At 39.4% G+C, this 19,599-nt stretch overlaps 1 protein-coding gene across 2 annotated transcripts; it reads left to right on the top strand.

Moving 5' to 3' along the window:
• The first annotated feature begins 203 nt into the window (after positions 1-203).
• On the top strand, positions 204-19,286 carry LOC123707608 (anaphase-promoting complex subunit 1). 2 transcript variants are annotated; one of them, XM_045657814.1, is made up of 26 exons: positions 204-444; positions 615-813; positions 1,153-1,458; positions 1,685-2,994; positions 3,206-3,401; positions 3,773-3,933; positions 4,068-4,769; positions 5,139-5,289; positions 5,966-6,157; positions 8,006-8,156; positions 8,509-8,661; positions 9,358-9,601; positions 9,827-9,989; positions 10,412-10,591; positions 11,862-12,035; positions 12,839-13,057; positions 13,130-13,253; positions 14,168-14,366; positions 14,514-14,642; positions 14,752-14,885; positions 14,996-15,101; positions 15,732-15,874; positions 16,057-16,471; positions 17,409-17,640; positions 18,175-18,353; positions 18,944-19,286. In XM_045657814.1, the coding sequence occupies exons 1-26, from the start codon at positions 421-423 to the stop codon at positions 18,962-18,964; spliced, it is 6,207 nt and encodes a 2,068-aa protein (XP_045513770.1). In that variant the 5' UTR covers positions 204-420; the 3' UTR covers positions 18,965-19,286. The 2 variants fall into 2 exon arrangements, with proteins under 2 accessions (XP_045513770.1, XP_045513759.1); XM_045657803.1 differs by having other exon boundaries at positions 5,139-5,298.
• The last annotated feature ends 313 nt before the right edge of the window (positions 19,287-19,599 follow it).

The raw sequence follows: 19,599 nt of genomic DNA, 5'->3' as shown, positions 1-19,599 counted from the left end.
AAGGAAGAATGTAAAACGCCCAATCGCTAATAATTTTAAATTCTAAAATCTCAATAGAAAAATAACGATATATTTATGTATATATATTTAAGTAATGACGACGTTGACAAGACTATAGTTAATCAAGGTTAGGCAGAGCACTTTTGCAAATTATAAGCTGTATAAAAATTAGTTCCATGAAAGTTAGAGGAATGACAGTATGATGTAACTGTCAGTTATCTACGAGAATTTAAAAATTTCATAAATTTTATCATTTATCGATGTTGTGTTGTGATTAGGGAAATATTATGTTTTAAAATTGAAGCAGCTTTTCGTTAGTCAATAAAATAAATAGATCTGCGATATTACTAGGATAAGAACAACAGTTTCTGTTTTAAAAGGTGCATCAATTCGTTTGCCACAAATCTGGATGAAGATATTATGATTGCGGCATCTGAACCGTTGGTAAATATTTATTTTAAACAATCTCATCTTAAACTTTCAAATTACAATAAATTCTGTAAAAATCTCATGTTCGATATTTCCGGCTACCTGAACCCTAACGTTGATTCGGTCAAAACGAAATACAGATTTAAGTGTAGTTAGAATAACAATGTTAAATTTTCGGTAACTAGGAGTTTGTGCCGCACGGACGTACAGTACTTACAAACCATCCTGGGAAAATATACAATAATGGGCACAATGTATCTGCCTCTGAAAACTCCCTATTGTATAAGCTAACCAACTTTGGAATAAAGGATGATAGTATCTTGGAAACCAAAGATGAAGACAATGAATGGTGGACTATCAGAAAAGTATATTATAAGGCTACCGGTAAGACAATTGCATATTCATAGAATTGAAAGAGAAATATGTTTGTAATTTTTTGTAGGAAACAAAAACCAGTATTTGTAAGAAAACACTCATATTATGTGATTTATTAAAATTTACCATCTGTTTACCTACTTTTCAGTTAAGCACTTATGCAACATATTATGTTTAGTTTCTGTCTTTTATGAATTTATAATTAAAATAATTGTCGAGGTATTTTGTGATATTATTAGGATACAGGATCACATCATTTGTCACCCTTAGTTCTTTAAGTGAATGTTTTGTTATCTAAATGCTGACTGTTTAGCAAGCTTTTACTTTGTTTTCAAATTATTATTTTAGAAGTTGATGAGGATGAATCAAAGTCTTCAAAGGATAGCAAGTTGGAGAATGAGTCATTTCGCCCACCAAGTCGCCTAAAACATGACTTTAACATATCAATTAAGTCAGAACTTATGAGTGGATTAAAAAAAGATGATCTGTCTGGAACATCTAAGGGTGGCAGTGCCAATAGCTCTAGCAACATGTGTAAAAAGTTCAATTTGAATTGTGCACAGAATAAACAAAATAAAGGCTTGAATCCAAAGACTGATTCTTATTATGAAGAAGAGCTTTATGTCAAAGGATGTACAGCAATATGGTCTAAAGGTATGTATTTAAGTTTGTTTTTGATGATAATGTAATAATCAATAAATAGATTTTAATTTTAATATTTACACGGTAATACTACTAGAATCTCTTATTTGTTTGTGAAGAAGTTCCATTTAAATAGATATCTCATTTTCTGTGTTTTATTCATGTTTTTACAATTCCATTAGTTACTAGACATTATTTTTTTTTCTCTATATTTAGTTGCAATTAATATTGTTTTTAGGTTTAATTTCCTCACCTGGTTCAAAAGTTACGGCACCTGAGCAACGTGAAACAATTGCTTGTTACACAATAGAAAACCCTATTAAACATGCAGCCTTTGCTGATTTCCACGTGGATATTAAAAATACAATGCTTATAGATGCTCTTAACTCACAAATTGGTGACTCAAAAAAAAACATAAAAATTGAGGATAGCACAGAACACCTACAGTCGGAAACCATGCCTTCAATACTTCTAATAGATAACAAATGTATGAGGGTTTTTGCAGTCGATGGAAGAGAATATGTTACCAGTCTTCCTTTTCAAGTTAAAAAAGTTTGGCCAATGAAATATGGAGTCCTTTTAGAAAAAGATGCAACACCACTACTGCACAATTCTATTTTTCCAATATCTCTCTTAAAGCATAATGAGTCTCATTACAGTACTTTTTCCAAATCTAAAATATCCCTGCAGCATTTGAGTGCAAAATTAAGAGCTGAATCAATATCTGGTTACGACCATGAGTGTCCATTGCCCACATGCTTTTCATTAAGTCATCCATTAGACGAAGTGACACCCATATTAATGAAGTCACCATCACAAGGCTTGCAGTACTACAACGATGGGGATTTACAAATTATCTTTGTTGCATCAAATCCGAGCATTATACTCCTATATGATTGGAAACTAGGAACTCACTCGTTGTGGAAGATCCGAAAAGCAATTAGAGATGAATGTTTATCTATGTGTTCAAATATGAATTCCACCACATTCAACCAGTCATGTGACTTTCGAAGTCCGACACATAGTATGAAGAGTTGGGGAAGTCCTTTACATTCAAAGAAACAAGCAACACCTGTATCGAGACAGAATAGTTCTATGGCTAATATATTTCACCAACAGGGAATGTCACCTCACGCTTCGATCGGTCAAGCTAGCTCTCCTTCCATGGCCAATACAATGATTCAGAATCCGCCTTCGCTGCCTCTATATCCAGATGTCTGCATCGAGCACATCTACACAGAAAACCAATCATTACGACGCGATCCTATAGAACAGCCGAACGATCTCAAAGCATTTCTACATACAGATCTAGTAGGCCACGAGTACTTATGTTATATGGTGAAAGTGGACGGGCTCAGTAAACTACAGATTATGAGATTAAAAAGGTCTCACTCACACGGACACACAAGTAAAACGAATATTATAGTGGGGTGGATGTCCTCTGTGGTAGCTAAGGATGCAGTGGTTCTGGACCATCTGAAGATGATAGCATTGGTAGATGAAACTGGGAATATTGTGTTGCAATCTGGCAATGATTTGGTGGGAAAGGTAAGTGGAGTTGTAGGTTTTTATCCTTTGATATTAATTATATTGAGTTCTGGATATCAAATAATATCACTAATTGGCCTTGACCTAACAAATTTTAATATAATACCATATTCTAGAACAGTACACTCAAGAACTGTTAAGTTTCTTTTTCATTTGAAGGACATCTTTGATTGGTTCAAGTGAAGAGAATCAAAATTATGTTTATTTCCAGGTCCACGTAGGTGGTGTACTGGCACGTCTGATCGACTCCCCTTACACCAAGAGGTCCACCTTCCAGTCCCCATTTCCTCGTCGCAGCAGCCTTTTACCGACGCGTTGTGATACAACCTTCGATGACTCTGCACTACATCTGCTGTCTCCCGTACCCCATTCTTCTGTTTCTAGATTGGAGCATAAGGAAACTTTAGGTGAGTATCATTCCTGTAACGAATAATGAGAGCAAATAAAATACTCGCGTAAACCAAAGATTCTTGGGTAAGACTACAGCTTTTTTGGGGATAGCTTTTTGTGGAACAAGCGAGACCTAATTCTACGATTCCTGAGTCTTCAAATAATTGGGGATGTTTTTAGCAACCACTCGCATAAAACAAAAATAATAAACGAAACTATGAAATGTTAATTGCTATGTAACGAACTAATACAATATAACAGTCGAAGTGAGAGCTGGAGGTCTGGCTATACTCTCGAAACTAAAAGAGACATTAAAAAGAGCAAAGTTTCCAGGAAGGACTTAACTGATTAAGATTTCCAAAATAAAATAATTTGTCCATTTGCTTAGGTATTCGCGGCGTTTGTGACGCAGCGGGCGACCGTTTGAGCGTGCGCTTTGAATCCGGCCAGTTGTACCGAATAGCTTTGCCCCCGCATTCGCAGGCGCCGCTGCTGCAGCGGACCTGCAGCGCGCTGGCTTCTGCTCTTCCCAAGGATATTACTATGCAGGTAATCTTCATGTATGTGTGTGTATGCGTGGCATACATCTTACTACGGTGACATTCATTAGGACCAGAAAACTGATCATTATCATTAAAAAACATTATATTGTGATATTTTTACATAATATATATTTGTTTTAGGTTTTAATTAAATGGTATGGCGTTCGGAACGCTCCAGGCACTCAAGATTTAACACCCGAACAGGAATGGGACATGTTCTCGAACTTAATCCTGTCGCTCATCGGTTACGACATCGATAAATACAAGAGTTTAGACGAAGATCCAGAAATAATGCCCAAAAAGCAAAGAACATCAAACGACGGATCCCAAGATGACTGGGATTACGTCATCCATTCGAAATTTCATAAAAACATGAACAATACTCTAACTAATGTTCTAAACCTCAAAGCCTTAGAGGTGGATTCCAAGAAGAAAGTAGAAGAAGAAAAGCCGATTCAGTTCAACTCGAACGCTCTTCTCTTCCCGTACACCGTACATCTCTTCTACACGTTCCACCTTCTGTACGAAGACTTGAAACTGAATACGCTGTTAGAGAACGATTTGCGGGTAGTCTCAAAATTCCTTTATCAAATAGCTAAAGATGTATGTCTGGATAAGTACGTGGATCACTATTGGTTGGACTTCCCGACGCACTTCGCGTTTGCGGGTGAGAGTCAGCCTCAAATACAGCAAGACGTCCGCAAGAGGTTGGTTCTGCCGAATTATTTCAGCGCGGATCCGCCGAATATATTCGCCTATTTGAACTCTGTGTTGAAGGACGTGGACGAAGGTTGTTTCCCGTATATATCTCAAGTTAATGACACTTCTAAGGACATCATAGAGGTGAGAGTACTTTCATTATATACACTGTCAACATTATCTTAACTTTAGCGACCATCAAACGTTGATCAATCATTCTAGATAATGATGAAAATCGCAATCAATTCCGAGACAGCCAGACGGGTAGACGGAGGAACATTTTTTATATGATATCATAGTTAGATATGTGTAACTTTAATGCAACATATTATGTTTTCCAGCAAATGTGCTGTAGGCCGTTTTCTCTAGGACTCGATCTTATATTTTCTATTATCTGGTTAATATATAACCTATAAAACTTAACATGGCTTTCTATTGGTATCAGGTTTTCAAAATTGGTTCTAATGATCCAGAGATGATTCTCTTTTGATAGATCTTGTAATGAACCACCAGATCTTGTCGTCGGCGGGTTGCGGTCGTGGGGCAGGCGTTCGCACATTGTGCGTGGCGGGGGGCGAAGCCCCAGGGCTCACTACCAGCACTCCCAGGGCCGGCTCCACGTCCACGCACAGTTCGCCTCACGCTGCTGCCGTCATGCTCGCGTGTGAGAGAGGTGAAATAACTTATATCTTAATATATATAAATCTCCTGTCACGATGTTTGTACGCCATGGACTCTTAAACTACTTAACCGATTTTAAATTAAATTGGCACACCGTGAGCAGTCTGGTCCAACTTAAGAGATAGGATAGCTTAAATCTTTAATTATAGTCGCAATTTTATTTTATTGCAAATTATTTGTCTAAAATTAATTGATTATAACAGATGTCGATACTTTTCGTCTGGATTGAGTAAGTAATCAATAGATGGCACTGCTATGGTAAACCGACAAACGTGTCATAAGCTACAATTCAATATCATGATTACCACGTGTTATTGAGGCTAAAGTATAAATTAAATTTATTTTGTAGTTAACGAAATACCGTGAAAATTAATTATTTCTACTTTTTTAATTTTTGGTGTTAGCATACCACGTGTTACTTAGACCGAAGTTTAAATCAAATTCAAATTATAGTGACGATAATACAGTGAAATTATTCTTTCGTGTCACGGTATTAAGGCTAACTAAAACCACATTAAGGAGAAACGAAGTTGGCGAGGCAGCTAGTTTACTATAGTTAACACTTTTGGGAGTCGATATACCGAACACAGCTTGAAATCTTTAACAAGTGTTCCTTTCTAATAATTTGTTAGTCATAATGTGTAAAAATATTTTTTTAGGCTTCACCCCTCGGGAACTAGACAAGCTGCCTCCAGCGCTATCCCTGATACTGATCACCATATTCAACCGCTGCAAAGCAGAGCCTCCGACCGACTGGCCTCCCGCCGCCTACCGCCTAGCCATGAGGGAAGACTTGGCGATCCAGGCGGGAATAAAGGAAAAGATCAGCTCCACTGATGATTACTTGGAAAGTATGTATTGTAACTTAGATATATGTGTTTGAGTTTTGTGTGACCGTCTCTCTTTACACAAAATGTGCCTAGATTGCTGAGTTAATACTTTAAATTTCCGTGATTATATTATAATACAGACTGTTTAAGGTAATTGTAATATTTTGTTTCTCACGACAATCAAAGTTAGGCCGTTCGCATGTGGAAAATAAAATTAAACTTAAAATACATATTTAGTTAATATGTTTATTGAGAAAGTACCAAAGATACCAAGAAAATGGGGTATTGGGAAGTTCTATTTTTGTTGATTCTCAAGATATATTGAGAAATTATTATATATCGTTATAAAACTAATAATTTATTCAACCTCCTTCGTCAACCTTCCAACTTCGTACTGCTGATCAGTCCGATGGATATTCGTATAAAAATTAATTAGCCTGGCAACATTTACAAAATATACATGTCACATCAACATCATCTAGGTTAATTAGCCGTTCAATTAACGGCCTAGCAGTTTAACTAGTGGCCTAAAAGATGTTCAGCCAGTTGATCAAAAATCTAGGCAAATGACTTGGATCGATTACTTGCCTAGCCTGTTGACTGTTTTTTTTTAATGTAATTCCGCTTTCTGCCACGCTCAAACTCGAAACGAAACTCTTCAAACTGTCAATATGGCGTCGGCAAACCACAACCTTGATGGTGTTGTCCGAAGTTTCATGAAAAACGATAAGTTCAATGAAAGAGTTTAGTGACAATAATAATGTGAATTTGACTGAAGCAATTTAATCTTAAAAGAAATCTTTCTTTATATGTAGGTGAAACGTAAGTTTCATCTTTTTTATTTCTGCCAAATAATGACCCTATCGTACGATTGGCCTAAGCATTAGCAAGACAGTTTATTAAATGTTGTAACAAACGTTACGGCTGAATGTCTTGCAAGCCGTTAAACGGCGCCGTTTAGTTAAAAGGCTTATGCTGTTAATTGAACAGCTAATTAAGCTAGTTGGCTGCTACATACACATACCTAAAATAAATAAATTATATATATTGTTGTATTTTTCAAGGACCACTTATAGAGTATAGGCCTCCTCTAATTGGCTCCATTTCTCTCTGTCTTGAGCGTTTTCCTCCCAATCTTCTCCATCAATTTCTTGAGCTCGTCAGCCCACCGTGCAAGAGGGCGACCTCTCTTTTTTCCCTCTTCCTCCATCTACCATCGTTCATGCCAGCGGTGTGGCCAGCCTATTTCCACTTCAGTTTCTTTGCAATGGGATAGTGCACCAAAAACTTTTCTCTTTTTTCTTATTTCTTCTCTTGTCCTTTAGTTTTAAGTTTAGTACACTATGTTCCATTCCTAGTTGACAAGTTGTAATTTTTCTGTTTGTGTTTGACACATATACCATCATCTAAGTCATCATATATATATATATGATGCCTATATATATATGTCGGAGAATGAATATTTTAAAATTCCCGCCACTCTGAAGTTAGTCGTAGAATGCGGTATGGTATGTAAAGAAAGACTGTCAACGTTGACAATTGACAATACCTAGTCTGTGTGATCTACCAAATGTCAGTGGCGCGACTGTTTCGTGGCAGTAAGTGAATTCTTTAGTCACTTGAGTTTCGAACGTCGCCTGCGCCGGATGTGCGCATTGACTGTGTTATAATGTCGGACGACGGTAGTAACACCAATTTTGCAATTATTAATCGTGTTGAATCTGCGACATATAGATATGAAAATAAAGTTAATACCCTTTATAACTGTAAAATTGCTGGCGCAGCCAACAAAAAGTATAACCTTATCAGTATAACGACTAAACATGAACTGAACTGTAATTTTTACAAAAATCCCTTTATAAATTTCAGCCTTAGCCCTCGAAGTGCTGGAGAAAGACACGGCGTTTACACAAAAGGACACTTACTTGGATGACGTCAGCGCCAAATCTGACGAAGACATCACTGGAATGGAGCATTTGAATACGGAACTGCTGAAGATGCTCTACCCTGATGATCGTAGGTGAGGCATCATGACATTCAGTCAATATTTCTTTCTGCATAAATTATCATTTAATATATTTCCTTCGGTAATATCCCTAGTCTATCAAAACAAACAAGAATTATTATTGAGTATTTTTTAACACGTTTTCGAGAGGTTTTTTTTTTTTAAAGTTCTAGTCAAGCCATGTATGTAGACCGTGTGATGACAAAGTAATGAGCCATATACTGTTGCAGAAATATTGCCCAGATTTACATTTCGCAGCCAGCATTAAAATGTTTTTTGTATTATCGGGATTTAGTCCGCAATTAAGGCCGCTTAACAATATCTATCTATAAAGTAGTTAGTTCGATAAATTTGTTGAAATTTGTAGGATGACCGAAGTGTACAACCTCTTACAATCGTCGAAACCGGTGACAATCAACCTTACCCAGAGACCTGAAGTGTCGGATCACGATTTTATTGAGGAGCAGGAAAAATACTTATACGCCATCGGAACTAGGACTATGGCCTTGCCAATTGGGAGGTTAGTCATTCATTTCATAGTAACATGTATAGCTGTATCCATTTTACAGCATTTTACAGGTAACACAATGTACAATTATGATCGTCAAGAACAAAAATGTATACAAAATGCTTCTAATTTTACATTTACTGCCAGTTTTCAAATCAAAGACGTAGAACGGAAGAGAAGAACTGCCAATAAACTCTCCGCCACTCTTTTTTTAATCGCCAAGTTCTTGATTTACATAACGATTGTAAGCTGCAACCATCACACCATGTTCCACATGACATCAGCAGGATGCAGCACGCACTTACATTCCCGTGGGAACAACACGCAAATACGTAGTCAAAAATAACTAACATCACCGCATACACGAATTCAATTACGACCACTCACCACGAATGGATAACATCGAGCAGAAATGATGTTGTACAAATAATTCAAGGGACACTTTTCCAAAATTTAGTCTCGATGTAATACTAATGATCATATTATGTTACACAATACAATCGACATTCCACAATAGTCAGAGAATTAACTGTCAAAGTAAAATGAATGTATACAAAATGCCTGAATTATTTGTTATGTCGAATTTATATTGAAATCAAACGGTCTCAGGGACAAATTGTTCTTGTAGTATTTTAGTTGTTCTGTTGGGTAATATTAAGAAAATAAATATTTTTTTACAGCAGCATATCTGTTGATAATTGTTCTCAGGGGCATGGTCACTCTACGAACCCTGGCGTGTCCTCCCACGGACTCTTTGACGTTACCAAAACTATGTGTCTCCGGTCGTGGCCCTCCACCGCGCTGTAACACGATAAACCTAAGCGCCAACGACACATCTCCGCACTGTCTGCTGTGGCCGACCTTTCACAACGGCGTGGCTGCGGGCCTGGCGCTCGTCCCCATGACGGGATCCAGCATCGATGCCAATTGGGTCATTTATAACAAGCAACGGGTGAGCGTTTTCGTTCCTATTAATATGGTTATAAATTTTTAGGCAAAACGACTTTCTAAATTTCAATTTACTGCCACTTTTAAGGCCTAGAAGAGAGAAACTGGCAAGAAACTTTTTGACAATCTGTTAATTTTGATTTATGGTTTTTATTATAGAATTAAATAATGTCCTTATTTTATTCCACTTGCAAATACTCATCGTAATAAAATATGAAACGTGTTCCAGGGGACACAAGACATGTCGACCGAGCACGCGGGATTCCTCCTGGCCTTGGGCCTGAACGGTCACCTGAAGGATATGCCGTACATGACCATGTACGAGTACCTCATCAAGTGCCACGAGATGATCAGCATCGGATTGCTTCTGGGGCTCGCCGCTACGTTTAGGGGTGGGGCTCGACGTTTCACTATTTCTCCTCGGCTCGCGTTTGCTTCTGAAATTCATCATAAAATAATGATGAATTTCAGAAGCAAAACATAAATAAAATTAAAAAAAAACCCATGTTTAGTATATATATATATGTTAAATCCAATATTTGTTTTCTTCTGGAAACTGAAACTCAAAATATTTATAAATAGATCTGTGTGTAATGAACGATCTCTTACGTCTCTTCGACGATCTCCTCTTAAAGCGGAAATGCTCCCGCTATTGATCCGGGATCTATAAAGATTACAAAAAAAACAGTTTTTATTATTAAATTATCATTATTTATTTATTTGTAATATGTCGGGCATACTTGTATTTGATGTTCTCGTGTTTTCTCTGATACATTTACATATTTTATTAAATAAATAAATATATTGAAATCAGGTACAATGGACGTGCAAGCAACGAAAATGCTGAGTATCCACGTGGAGGCACTGCTTCCTCCGAGTAGCGTGGAACTAGATATTCAGCACGGCATCCTAGTAGCTGCGCTGCTCGGAGTAGGGTTGCTGTATCAGCGGACTGCGCACGCGCATTACGCTCAGGTGTTGTTACGAGAGATAGGTAAGTTTCAGTATCGGTTGTCACGGTAGGTTTTTTCTGTGCCCCGACACCATGTGGAGCCAGCTGCCCACTGAAGGATTTCCGAACCAATTCGACTTAGGGTCCTTCAAGAAAAGAGCGCCGTAACTTTTGAAAAGCCGGCAACGCGATCGCGAACGCTATCGCATTGAGAGTGTCCATGGGCGGCAGTATTACTTAACTGCCGATGGGCCTCCTGTCCGTTTGCCAACTGCTCCCTATGATCCATTAAAAAAGTCGTATGTTTTGTTACGAGCTACGCACATGGACCTATTATGAGTCTTAGTGCGGAAAATGAGTCAACCAACCAGAGTTACGAGCTAGGGGATCTGATAGAAAATGCCGTGGATTTCTTCAAAGGTTTATTTCTTAATAAATCAATGAGGAATTTATGGGCATAAATTAATTGCAGAAATGCACTAATAGCACACAAAAACACAGTCACTAATTACTTCACTTATGCACACTTGACACAGTACTTTATCACTTATATTCACTTTATTCGCACTTTATCGCTTCGGTGTTTCTCTCTTGTTATCGGATTCCAAACTAAAGGTGACTAGTCGCGTTTCGGCTCGCTTATATATCCCTGGGAATAATTCTAAACAATATTCGAGAACTTTCTAGGCGGGCTTGCTACTGAGTAGCGATTGCACAATTCTAGAACGTCCGCACTCTTTGTCTCTTTCGCACGTTGCTCCGTCCTTGTAGTACGGCGTTCTAGAGTGCTCAGTCTAGTTTCGAGAAAGTTCTGATCTTCACTCTCTCTCTCTTGTATCATTTCGTCCTTGTCTCACACCTAGAAAGTTCGGTCTAGAATATTCCATCATTAAAGGGATATACCTAGGCCTGAAAACGCCTGAAAACAGGTCTCCTGAAAACTGCACCACTCTACTACACATGTTCTGAAACCGACTGAAAAAAGGTTTCAGCTTCCTGAAAACTAGGGTAACATGAAAATTACAATTTTCTAATATGTGATTGACCCTCTCCTGAAACGGTCAGAAATCACATTTCAGCCTGCTGAAAAGCTCAATAAGTAGTGGAAAAATCTAGAAACATTGCTGTCGACCCGTCCTCGTAATAATATATTTGGTATTAATCCGAGATATAGATCCGAGGTAATATTTTAGAACCCTGTTCATTTCCACCACTCTATCTGCCTAACCTTATTAATTTTTAATCCTAAGTTTGATTCCCAGTGAAACAATAATAATAAAAAAAACGTTTACTAATAAGGAAGCCATTTCAGGCAAACCGCCAGGTCCCGAAATGGAGAACTGCGTCGAACGCGAAGGCTACGCTTTGGCCGCCGGCCTGGCCTTGGGCTGCGTCTGCTTGAGGGCCGGAGACAGTCCGCAATTGGGCGATCTGGCTCCGGCGCTCAGGACCTACATGCTGGGAGGGGACCGTCGAGGGTTTAATGGTAAAGAACATTAACATTGCTGGACCTATGGCTAAACCTGACAGACTCTGAACTCGTGTGTTCGTATCTGCGTCGTAATAACAATTGTTGCCTCAAGACTTCGGTGAATTAAGTAAATAATCAAAAAGATTAAGTTTACCTTGAGTTCAAAATATTATTCCGAAGTTCCTATGCGAGAGGAATTCTTAGAAGCGTCTAGCACGGTATGACCGAAGAGAGAGTGGACTGGGAGTTCTCCCTGCTGTAGAATAATATTGAAAGAATAACAGTAGGAGACGAAGGATTTCACATACCTCATGTGCTGCGCTGCTGGCTCAAAGAGATGATGTACCGCAGGTGTTCGTCTCTCCGTGGATCCAATGCGATGCGGTTTTGTATTACTGAAAAATACAGCGTAGGTTTTATGGCAAAGGCCTCCACAAAACCAGGCTGCATTTTCCTGTCTGCCATGTACCGTGTACCACCTGCTGCATCCTTAATTTGGTCTATCGACAAACAAATTTTCTTTTCTTATTAATTTTTTTTCGTTTATTGCACTTTGGACCCCAGTTTACTGCTTTCTAGCTCTTGCCATGTTCTTTTCTGTTCCTCTTGCCATGTTCTTTTCTGTTCCTCTTGCCATGTGCCCCGTCCGTTTCCAGTGTAGTTTATTTATTTTTATATATTTTTTCTCTCCTTATAATTCAAAAAGAAATATACCTCTTTAAGAAAATAATAGTGATGGGTTCGATCACAAACAAATTTATTAATATTCGTTTAAGGGTATTGATTTTGTTTCAGTAATTAAAATAATATTATTTCAGGATCCCAAAAAGAGAAATACAAGCAAGGATCGTTCGCCATTCGCGAAGGCTCGACCGTGAACCTGGACGTGACCTCCCCGGGAGCCACTCTGGCCCTGGGCCTCATCTACATGCAGACGAACAACGCGGCCGTGGCCGAGTGGTTGGAGCCCCCCACGACCGCCTACATGCTGGACTTCGTCAGACCGGATCTGCTCATGTTGAGGATTATCGCCAGAGGTGAGTTATCTGAATACTGATCGATGAAAAAGATGCGCTCATCGGCTTACGTATAACACGTATGTGCTTCAGGTCTGGTGCTGTGGGACAGTATCAGCCCCATGGAGGATTGGGTGGAAGATCAGGTCCCCGACACCATCCGGCCGTACTGCTTCGTCAAACCCACTGAGGCAAATATTGACTACGAGGCTATGAAGTGAGTGGCTTCAGTTGACCGTTTTATTTTAGAAAAAACTAAAATATTACGTTTATTTTAAACGTAAATATGGTGACGTGAGTTCAATTCGTTGGCGGTTGTCATTTCGGTTGAGATGAGCTTTTAACTGAGATGACATTACGTGGTTGCTCATAACCAATTGAAGAGTTCGTAAATCTAAGTTATACTTCCGTATTCTCTTTAAATTTATCCGACGTTTCGCGTGCTTTACAGCGTGCATGATCACTGTGACTGAAGACAAAAGGTGTTGAATGTCAAAAGTATCACAGTTGTAGAGAAAATTTTATTATCTGTATTTATTTTCCCGGAGTTGATATCGACTAAACGATGACATGAAATTTAAAATAATTATAAGTTTATAACAATAATACATAGCTTCAATCCAGTGAAAAGGTGTTTTCTTAATGTGCAAAGGCCATGTTAACAAAAGACAATACTATTTATGAGCGGGATAAAAACTAAAACTATAAAATCATATTGGCTTCAAGAGTGCGATGATTGTTTGCTTTTACTTATAAACTAATATATATTTTTGTAACTTAATAGTTTTGAACACGGCCTCTGGCCACGTTGCGTTTGCTTTTTCGTTAGTTACCAGTTTTATTTATCAATTACGCCCTCCATTGTGTATATATAACATCTCGTGTGCTCGCTGTGAACTATTTGCAGCAGCACTTAAACAATTGTTATGTTAAATGTTCCACCATCTCCACGGCCGAGTGCCTCGTTTCGTGTCAGCGTCGAGGATCAACGAAACGCCCAACGTCGTTATTATATTAACAGTCTTTCCAAGGAGATACGACCTCCGCGTGTTCCTTGGGCTTTCCTCATAGGCGACGCATCCGTTCTTTGAATGGGTTTTTTGGGCCGCGATACAAAAAAATATCTTCCAGCCAAGCCTACTGCAACATAGTGGCGGGCGCGTGCTTCGCCCTCGGGCTGCGCTTCGCGGGCTCCGGGAACGAAATCGCCAAAGAAACGGTCCTGTACTACGCCAACCGCCTGGCCTCGCCCCCCAGACGTCTGCCGGAACTGGCCGGGGCAGCCACCCTGGAGACCTGCAGCTGCGTCTGTCTGCTCGCCGCCGGCTGCGTGAGTCAATTCCTTATTTACAATTAAAATAATACGTTAACTAATGCTAAAGTATTTAGTTTGTTAAATTTGACATATGAAAATAGCGCTTTACATATTATATTGTTTATTTATCTAATAAAAAATAAAACTAGAATAATATTGCAGATAATGGCCGGTCGCGGAGACCTCGAAGTGATGCGTTTGTGTCGAAGGCTGCGCGCGCGCACCGCGGCCTCTCGGGGACCGGCGCCCTCTCGGCCCAAAGCCCACGCCCCGCTCACGCATGGCGCTCAGGTAACGCAGAGTTTAATGCTGAAATAAAACTTAACTAAATTTTTACATGACCCGTTTAGAGTAGCAGAGTCCCGGAATCCCTGATTTGAAGTATAACCAAAAATTCTAGATGGCCGTCCACATGACCCTGGGGCTGCTGTTCCTGGGCGGCGGCAGAGCGACCCTCGCGAGTACGCCCGAAGCGGTGGCCGCCTTGTTGATCGCTTTCTTCCCCAAATTTCCAACTCACACTGAAGATAATAGGTAATTTCCGCTTCTCCATTTATTCTGAGAAAGCTGAAAGTTCAAAAAAGAAGATCGGTCAAAATGTTCGGTAACTACTTAACAATTATTTCCTAAATCCAATGTTTCAGATACCACCTGCAGGCCTTCAGACATCTGTACGTCCTGGCCGTAGAGAACAGACTGGTGTTGCCCCGGGACATAGATTCCGGGAGTCTTTGCTATGCGTTCATACAGGTAATTCCTTCGATTCCGGCCGAGAGCTGTATCATCCGTCTCATCTCACGCGAGCTTCAGGCATACGTTCGTTTCACTAGTCATTAGAGCGAACGCCTTGACGCGCGGGCGCTGGTAAAATCATGAATTGTACTATTAATTGAAAACTTTCGTTAAACGTAAATTAATCAATGAAGATTTTCATAAATTTGTCCTAAATCCTTGGGATTGACTGGCTCCAGTTCAAACAATTTGCAAGAGTGGCGGAGAGTTTCTTGCCAGTTCTTCTCTTCCGTTCTACGCCCTTGACTTGAGAACTGGTAGTAAATGTCAATTTTGAATCAATCTAACATCATTGACTGTGACTCTACTTACCCTTTCCATATGGAGAAGAGTGGGCAAGAAACTCCATACTTTTTCAAAATGGTTTTTACAATATTTTGTATACATTGATTTGATACTTACATGTGAATACTATGTAAAAATATATTATATAGTATTATTTTAACAGTTAAGCTCAAAGACTTAAATATTTTTAGTGATTGCCAACTAGGTGAAGGATTGTCGATCTACTGAAGAGGTCTGAGACGAAGTCGGAAAAGGTTCAGCCGCTTAGAAGGTATACGCTAATCGTGTATTTTCCTCTCTCAGGTCATCGACGTGGATAATTACCTGAGAGAATACAAAGCTCCCTGCATCATACCGGAACTGAACCAGCTGAAGGTGGTGAAGATCGACGACACCAGATATTGGCCAATTCTCTTCGAGAGAGACCGGAATTGGGACCAACTCAAGTGAGAATTTACTTTATTCAAAAACTAAAGTTACGGTTTGTCGGTTTAACTGATCTCAGTTTTTATTTTTGGTTCTATGGCTAAGGCGTTCGGCTTATGGATGCGAGTTCTCGGGTTCGATTCCGATTGTCTCTTTGGATATTTAGTATGAAGTGGACCCATCGTCATTCATATACTTCCAGAACGTTCCTCGAATACACGTGGTGCGTAGATATAAAGCAGCGAGCCGGCTGCCTGCCCTACAGCAAAGACCCGGAAGGCTTCACCACCATGTTGGGCCACACGCTCACGCTGGACCAGACCAACATCTGGTCGGCGAAGCCGGACAACATCGACCTCTTCAGCAACGACGAGCAGGTGCGGGGCTTCATCCGCCACTACCTGGCGCGGGACGACGCCCACGTCGGCGCGAACGTTTGCGGTGACTGCCTCGTCTTGAAGAAGAAGAGAGGCGGGAAGGAGACGAACGGGACCTGCGTGTGCCGAAAGTACAGCAAGGAGGAGCAGGAGTTCATCCAGAGCCTGAGCGTGGTCACCTACGAGTGTGTGGTCAAGGACGTGTTGCGGGCTCTGCCCGTTTGGACGAGTTTTTTGAAGGTAACGGGCGAATGCGAGAGAAACCTCTTCCAGGCGAAATTATTGTAATCGAAAAGAGTTTTTAATGTCAAAAACTACTCATTTACATTTACAGTCGACGCGTTCTGAACTGAGGCTTCGGGTCATAAATCATATTTATCTGGCTGTCTCGCTCGCACTAACAGGTTTTGTAGAGAGGTGCAGTAGGGATGTGCTGCGAATTTGAAAACTACATATCGATATGCTAAATTATATTAAATGTTCGTGGCAATAACTTTTCGCTATTTGAAAATACAAGTTTCTTTTTTTTATTATTAGGACCACACAATTGGGACAAACGCATGATATAAATTGACATAGATACGAAAAATATATATATATATATAGAAAAACCGGTGCCGTCCCTATAACATGTGGACACGACCAGCGATTTCTAATTTGTAAGATAAAATGTTTGTTTCGACGTAATCATAGAGAAGCTTATATGCCGTTTTTTATCTTTTGTAGGGATGTGTTTTTTAGTTGTTTATAAACCTAATCTAATGAAGGTCGAAGATCTAACGACGACGCATCGACGCCGCGTGCGCAGGTAGCACATTCCTACAGTCGGTGACATTTATTGCCGACGTCTAAGTTTAAAATGCGTCGACTATAGTAGTGATAAATAATATAAGTATTACTAACATACTCTAAGCTATATGTTACTAGGTTAAATCTATATTTTTGGTTTCTGTAATATATCAACTGCCAACTATTGTAAAACAGGCTTAGTATTATTATTATAGTAGTCTGTGTAAAATACCGGTTTTTAATAAAAAAAACAGTTTATCTCATGAGATTCCTTTGTATGTTTTGGTCAGTGCTAAATTTTCTTTAATTGACGACACGGTTGCGTCATATTTTTTGTGAATAATTGTTCGGTTCAGTTCGGTTAACCGAAGACAATCTATTTCCGCAGATAATAAAACTGATGCGCACGGAGCCCAGCTCCTACCACATGTGGCAGATAAAGCTCCTGCTGGCCCAAGTGGAATCCCTCTCCCGGAGGAGCTCGGACGAGATGGACGTCGACGACCACGAGAACGAGCCGTTGATATCCACCGAGTTCACGCTGGCCGTGAAGCAGAAGATCGCTCTGGTGTTCGACAAGTGGGAGCTGAAGATCGTGCCCTTCTTGAGGAAGTATTTAGGTGTGGCTCTATTGTTAGTTCAGTGTGTTATTTAAAAATAACAGTTATGAGTGTTTGAACATACCAGACTGCTTTTTCTGTAAATAGTTATAGAAGACTAAATATTCTAGAATTAACTTTATATCTTGGTTAATTTGTTTAAATTATTGTCTTTTGTTAACGAAAAGAAAACTAATAATTATTTATAAACTTATATATATAAATTATATATAAAAACTTATAATTATTTTACATAATAAGTGCTTTCTTAATCTGGTATATATGTATGTGTCTAAGACGGTTTATGTGTTGAGTAAAGTAATCAACGTCATACGAAACGCATCTACAGTATAAGTTTCAATTATATACTATCTAATATATATATATATATATATATATATATGTATAGTACCCGGCCTGATTTCGTTTGAAAAACCTTCAGTTCGATATATGCCGTCTCAGAAGAGACACGTGGGTCATAGCATATTCGGACTTGTATTTTAAATTATGTTTTTTTTTTAGCTTCTTTAAATTTAAATTATTTAAATATTGCAGGAATGCCGAGCAGTCGCTCGATAAACAGCTGCCACGACGACATCAAGCGGATTCTGGCGTCGTTCTTAGTCTACCACGAGTTGCGGCGAAATCTGCTGGGCGAGAGCGGATTCGACACCTCGGAACTGGGACTGGTCATGTGCGAGAAGGCTTCGCTCAGTGGTGTTGCGGCGTGCAAGGTAAGGAAAAATACAGTAATTTAACTAAAATATCCGTAAGGATAACACATACATACAAGTTTATATATTCTTTGAGCAGTTTAATTGTAAAAATATATCTAAAATTGTTGAAAACATTGCCTTTATATACCGAGGGATCCAACGCCTGTTGGTCCCAGCATACTCCACCATCGTGGTGGTATACAAAAAATTGTTACAAAAACCTAGAAGTTATACATCACTGCCAAGTAATTCTTACAAAGGGAAGGTGATAATTTTTTTAAAGGCAAAGTTAGTATATGGACCATAGATTTAATAACTTAACCTTTGTTAATGTTCTTATTATAATACATTGTAAAAATTTATATGACATTTGCATGCCTATTTATATATGGACCTCCTGCGAGGTTTAGAGGCTTCCTTCGCCGGAAGTCAAACCTGTACCTCCAGTTCATACGCTACGTCAATTATTAAGTCAATAGGTTACGAATGTTAACTTTGAAATTTATCGGTAAAGAAATATTTGGTGTTTAATAGGCCTCTTAAGTTGAGAGACGTTTATAGGTAAATCAATGTAGTGAAGCAATAATAGAGCGATGAAAACGTTGCAGGTGCTGGAGCTGGTCCGGTGATTGCGGTCCTTGGCCGGTGGCTACGTCACGCGGTCACGCTGTCGGGAGGATTGCGTCCACGACTGGTGTTAAAACTATTGAGGGTGGCTAATGCCCAGTGAAGTGTGCGTCGGGTGGTAGTAGTGCGGGTGACGGATACCCGTCGCGGGTGAACTATACCGTTGTTGTATGGTGTAGAATACTTCGTTGACAAACTACAATATTATTGTACAATTCAGTGTTTGAAACAATTATTGAATAAATGGTTACCGCGTTTGAGATCGGTACTAATCATTGTAACTCTTTCTTACGATATATTGTAAATATATGAATATGTGTTCTGGCAAGAATTTTATTTCCTACCCTTCGAAACTATTTGCATAAAGCAAACAATGGCACATCTAGAGGGCACACTGATTAGCGATTATCAGTACGGCTTGCGTCGTGGTCGTTCGGCTGGTGACCTTCTAGTATACCTTACACATAGATGGGCAGAGGCAATTGAGTCCAAGGGGGAGGCGCTGGCGGTAAGTTTGGACATAGCGAAAGCCTTCGATCGGGTGTGTATGTATGTATGTGTGGACTCTGTTTCCGCACTTAGACGCTCAATAGGTCCATTGTGCGTAAAGTCCTGGCTAACTAAGGGCCGGCGCCCA

The sequence above is a fragment of the Pieris brassicae genome, chromosome 1, assembly GCF_905147105.1.
Source record: "Pieris brassicae chromosome 1, ilPieBrab1.1, whole genome shotgun sequence".
In the NCBI taxonomy this organism is placed as follows: Eukaryota; Metazoa; Arthropoda; class Insecta; order Lepidoptera; family Pieridae; genus Pieris; species Pieris brassicae.
The sequence above is the reverse complement of the archived record's forward strand: the minus strand, read 5'-3'. Positions and strand labels throughout refer to the sequence as shown.

Excerpts from the sequence above, each read along its gene's own strand:
- LOC123707608 (XM_045657803.1), top strand. The coding sequence starts at position 421 with ATGATTGCGGCATCTGAACCGTTG. Across the intron at positions 814-1,152 it reads AGTATATTATAAGGCTACCG|AAGTTGATGAGGATGAATCA; the intron begins GTAAGACAATTG and ends TTATTATTTTAG. Across the intron at positions 6,158-8,005 it reads CACTGATGATTACTTGGAAA|CCTTAGCCCTCGAAGTGCTG; the intron begins GTATGTATTGTA and ends TATAAATTTCAG.